The sequence below is a fragment of the Corticium candelabrum genome, chromosome 20 (genome assembly GCF_963422355.1).
Source record: "Corticium candelabrum chromosome 20, ooCorCand1.1, whole genome shotgun sequence".
NCBI classification, from domain to species: Eukaryota; Metazoa; Porifera; class Homoscleromorpha; order Homosclerophorida; family Plakinidae; genus Corticium; species Corticium candelabrum.
Genome location: NC_085104.1, coordinates 3,570,866 through 3,576,296, shown reverse-complemented (window position 1 = coordinate 3,576,296; position 5,431 = coordinate 3,570,866). Strand labels below are relative to the sequence as shown.

General features: G+C 41.4%; 2 protein-coding genes across 2 annotated transcripts in view; one reads left to right on the top strand and one right to left on the bottom strand.

The window, feature by feature from the left end:
- LOC134196103 (collagen alpha-1(XXV) chain-like) overlaps positions 1-822 on the top strand; it is a 5,332-nt gene extending 4,510 nt beyond the window's left edge. Inside the window, exons 13-14 of the mRNA XM_062665182.1 lie at positions 664-690; positions 748-822. Coding sequence (XP_062521166.1) covers positions 664-690; positions 748-822 — 102 coding nt within the window. The remainder of the gene's footprint in view (positions 1-663; positions 691-747) is intronic.
- Positions 823-3,563: 2,741 nt separating this feature from the next.
- On the bottom strand, positions 3,564-4,097 carry LOC134196102 (uncharacterized protein K02A2.6-like). The gene has a single exon (XM_062665181.1). The coding sequence runs from the start codon at positions 4,095-4,097 to the stop codon at positions 3,564-3,566; it is 534 nt and encodes a 177-aa protein (XP_062521165.1).
- Between the last annotated feature and the right edge of the window lie 1,334 nt (positions 4,098-5,431).

Below are 5,431 nucleotides of genomic sequence, written 5' to 3'. Positions count from 1 at the left end.
CTAACTTCGAGGCTCTCTGACTTGTAACATTTGGATTATTACGGCACTTCGAAAGGACTACATTTGAAAGTGCATGTTTCCCCATTACAACAACTACCAGACGACTAGAGAAGCTGCACAAACAACCAGTCGGCTAGAGAAGCTATAGAAACAAACAGATGCCTAGAGAAGCTACAGAAACAAACAGACGTCTACATTCTTGTGAGCTAGAAAATCGGTGGTGATCTGCTAGCTTTGCTCTACATTTGCAACTTGCCCACCAACAAACAGAACAATGATCACTCGCGTTACTTTGTCACGTAAGGCACGTCGAGGCTACCAGACTTGTAACATGTAGCTTGTTCCAGCGCTCCGAAGCAACCTGATCTACATTTGAAACGTGCATCTTTCCCCCCATTACGACAACAACCAGATGTCTAGAGAAGCTGCACAAACAAACAGACCTCTAGATTGTTGTGAGCTGGAAAATCGATGGCGACACTTAATGTAGCTACATTTGTAACGTTCATGTTTTCCCACATCCAATTCTTTTTGCTCTGGGGTTACCTATGCCACGCATAAAACCGCCCATATTGGCTCATTATGACTTCAAAAGCTGCACAACAATGAGACGCCTAGAGAATTTGCACAAAGAACTAATTATTGACTGAAATTGTTTATTAGATAACTCACATGAAAATTGATCAGCCGGTAAAGATATTACAATCACGTCTAAATTGATCTAGTTTTAAATATTTTTATTCTTAGAATGTTTATAACAAATCAACATTTCATGTAGGAGGAAGTGGCGCTGGGGGAAGATATTGGTCTGGTAATATCTGATAGTAAAACTTAAGATAGGTATATTATTGCGATATAATTATAAGTAATATTCAGTTTAATTTTGAAGAATTCGTATGACTGTAAAACACACACACACACACGCGCGCAAGCACAAATACACAAACACACACACACACACACACACACACACACACACACACACACACACAGAATAAAGAAATGGAAATGTAGGAGCTCAAAGGCATACATGTGTAACACACAGCAGTGATAGAGTTAGTTTGTGGTCGATAAAGTATTTTTAACAGACCAAAATCGTCGCTGTGCTCATTAACTGCCAATGAGAAAATTAGTGTTGAGATGATTATAACTAAAATTTATATACGATGATCATTGCATCAAATACAAACTTCAACTTTCCCCATAATATCATCACCAGGGTTGGATCCAGAGGGGTTTCAGGGATTTCAACCCCTCTTTTTCAATAGTAATGGTTCAATAATTCCATACAATTTTATTAGAAAAAAAATTAGTAATGCTATAAATAAGCGTTAACGGTGAGCCCCACTATTTCAAAAATTCCTGGATCCGACACTGAGCAAGTATACTTACCTTGCCATCTTTGCTATTTTTATGCTTAATTTCAATTTGTTTTCTAAATAATTTATAAGCCTAAGCTGTCCGCAAATTTGAATAAAATGGTAGACGACGTTGGGCCATCAAACAATTTGAACTAAGTCACGTTGCAGACCACAAATTGTGAGCTCCATTTCTGTTGATTTTATGCTGCTGTAGCAGGGCTGCCATTCGCAACCTAGAGTTTATGCAACGTCGGTGAAGATCCACAATGACATTAACCGGACACTTGCAAGGAGCACAATACACACAAACACACACACACACACACACACACACACACACACACTCACACACACTCACACACACACACACACACACACACACACACACACAAACACACACACACACACACACACACACACACACACACACACACACACACACACACACACGTACACACAAAGACACACAAAACGTTTATACATTACAAGACATATACGAACACTTTGATAAAATTTGCATTTGTAGATAAAAATTCATATTATGTTTAAATATATGTGTTTAGGTAAACATACGACTGATGATAAAACTATTTTACAAAACAAATGTTATGTTTAATTTTTTAAATTACTTGCTTTTTGTTTATATGTTTGATTGTGTGAGAATATGTTTGAATGCGAGTGCACGTGCTTGAACATACTCGCGGATGTGTGACTGGTTAAACCTCCACCATCTTCATATCTCAGTTTTACTTGGGACGTAGTTTGCCGACATCATGGTTGGCTGTACTTTGACATGAGAAACTAATGCCGACGTTATAAGATTGCAGCTCAGAGCCCCTAACGGATTTGCCTAGCTCGCAAGAACTCATGCAGATATAGGCTGGAGTTGTGACTGTCAATTACTGCATGTTTTATCTATTTTACACGCGCACGCGTATATTGCATGTGTTGCGTGTATTTCAGTACAAAATAGAGTTAGAGATAATCATATAAACTCTGCGTTGAAAATATTGCTATCCCTTGAAAAAATGATTAATATTAAGTTGGTATAAATTTAAACATAAAAAACTAAGGTAATTCATGTAGTTAACATTGTTGTTTACAAATTTTTGTTCCGATAGGCTATATTCTATGTGCTCTGTTACTATATCATGCGTTTGGCATGTGTGCATGATCATAGAAACCCTGAAGGTAGGAAATTCTGGAAACAAGGCTGGTCCTTTCGTTGCAATTGACTTTATCTACGCTAGTGGTAACCGTGGTCTAAACGGGCTTACAGTGAAAATCTGTGACCATTTTGCTTGACTCTATACAGACATAGGTATAATACTTATCGTATACATATATAACAACAGCTATCCAACATTCACTGTCTAACAATCTCTATGTGTTCAGAGTTAGATTTTAGTTGAGAAATACTCGGTTATATGTGTAACGTCTTGCAGACCTTTATTTCATACAGTCCCGCTCTATCGCTAAATAGTGCGCTACTTGCTACCCCGTATGTCTATTGTTTACTATTTGCTACATCTTCCCGTCCCCTACGCAAGTCCTACGGAACGTAGTTCGCAAACAGAACTCGCAAACAGAAGTCCTAAGTAACGTAGTCCTTTCGTCAAACTGGCAGTTTAGCCTGTCAACCCGACCGTGTTTTTTTCTCCTGAGAGGATAGTTGTTCCACCCTTAACTGTCCTAGCGGGTTGTCTCCACTTACAACACCGCTACTAATTCTTTCTTCAGTCTCTTTTTCCCCTTCCTATGATATCTCATCTGTAGCGGATAAATCTGTTCGCCACTGCAACTGATGACGGTTTCGTTGCAGCACAGTGCCATTGGCCAACCGCACACGAAAGGAACGTCCATGGTATTGATGAATCAGTGTGGCAGGAATCCTCCATGTTTGTGCATTTGTGTCCCAGACTAACAAACTATCATGACTGTCCAGCTGACGAAGTGGTTGAGCTCCAGTTCGTTGGTCATAGTATTTCCTCTGCTGCTGTTTACTGCGTTCATCTGTTTTTTGCACTGTAACCCGTCTGGCCACTTGCGATACGCAAGCGACGACCCATTAGCAATTGGGCTGGAGAGACACCGTTGTTTCGTGTGCGGCCGTTCGATATGCCAGCAGAGTAAGATGGAAGTCTCCTCCCAAAGACTTGGCCTTTGTCATCAAACTCTTGATTGTTTGAACACTACGTTCAACTAATCCATTACCTTGGGGTGTAAAGGCGATGGCGTTCTGTGTTGAAATCCGTACGCCTTAGCAAATTTCTGAAACTCGGCACCGACGAACCGGGGGCCATTATCGCTAAAAAATTCTATTGGAATTTTATGAGAAGAGAAAATTCCTTTAAAGGCCTGAATGACATTTACGGCCTGCATACTTGACAGTTTTCTGACTTCCAGAAAACGTGAGTAGTAGTCGACTACTAACAAATATTTGTCGTCCTGCAGTTTAAAGAGATCCGCCGCCACCCGATTCCACAGCAACTGTGGTAAAGGTGTATAAATCAGAGGTTTCTTTCGCTGCTGGTGACGGTAACAACCACAGACGTCACAGCTTGCCATCATTTGCTCCACCTCATTGGACATGCCTGGCCAACACATTGTCTCACGCAAACGAGCATTGGTTTTAGCAATATGACCCTCCTGAGCCTTGGCCAATATCTCTTTGCGCAGAATCCGAAAAATGCCAACCTGATTCCCTAGCATAATCAATCCCTGCACCTGTGTCATTAGATGCTGGTAATGCCAAAACCGTTAAAGTTCTTTTTGCAAATTGTGAAGAGTAGGCCAACTTGTCTGGAGGAAACGATGAAGTATAGTCAGTTTAGGATCCGCAGAGTTGCTTCTCTAATTTTCTGCAACTTAAGATCTGACTCTGGCAAGTATTCGGCAACTACAGCAACGTGATCCTGGACAACTTTCTCAATTCTTGGATCCTCGTCACCCACGGGTGCTCTTGATAAAGCATCTGCTATCACCAGACATTTTCCATGAACGTATTGCACCTCAAAGCTGTAGTGTATCAATCGAAGCTTCATTCTCATCAACCTAGGTGGGCATTCATCCAATGTTTGAACATTTATTATTGACAAAAGCAATTTATGATCTGTTTCACTGAGAAACCGCTCCTCGCTGCCAAATAAATAGTAGTGGAACTTCTCACACGACAACGTTATGGCTATGCATTCCTTTTCAATCTGACAGAAGCGCTGTTCTGTGGACGATAAAGCTTGAGAGATGTACGTAATGGGTGCGTGCCGTCCATCAATTTGAAGTTGCAGGAGCACTGCACCTATTCCAAAAGAAGATGCATCACAGGATATAATCGTAGGAGCTTTTTCATCCAAGCACCTTCTTGAACTTATGTTCACTGCCATGCCGCCTTATCTTTTAGCATGTGGCCCAAAGAAGCTGATTCCTGTAAATGTCGAGGTAGAAATCGCACCACATATGCGACCTAGCCCAACAGACGCGTGACCTCTTCCCAGGATGCTGGCAGTTTCATCTCTGTAATAGCGCGAAGTCTTTCACTGCTGACCGCTACCCCTTTCTGTGTTAAGGTATGTTCGTAGTATGTAATGCTAGACTGGTGAAACGTGCACTTGTCTGGCTGCAAGCGGACATTGCAAAGCATGAGCTGCTGCATCACCTGATGGAATCGTTTGTCTTTCTCTTCCTTGCTTGAACCCCAAATCAGTATATCATCGATAAAGCACGGAACACCATCTACCTTCTGCAAAACATGCTGCATGGCCCTCTGGAATACTTCCGGACCAGAACTGAGGCTGAACGGCAAATGCGTAAATTTAAACCTTCCGAAGGGCGTTATAGGTGTGGTCAGTTCCGACAATGAAGCGTTGAAAGGTATCTGCCAGAAGCGAGCAGCGACATCCATTGTGGTAAAATATTTTTCACCTGCTAATTTCGAAAATACTTCTTCTGCTAATGGTTGCTGGTAACGTTCCGGTTGGACATCTTCATTCAAGCGGGTGTGATCATCACATATTCGAATAGAGCGGTCTTTCTTCGGTACTACTACCATTGGACTACACCAACTTGTTGGC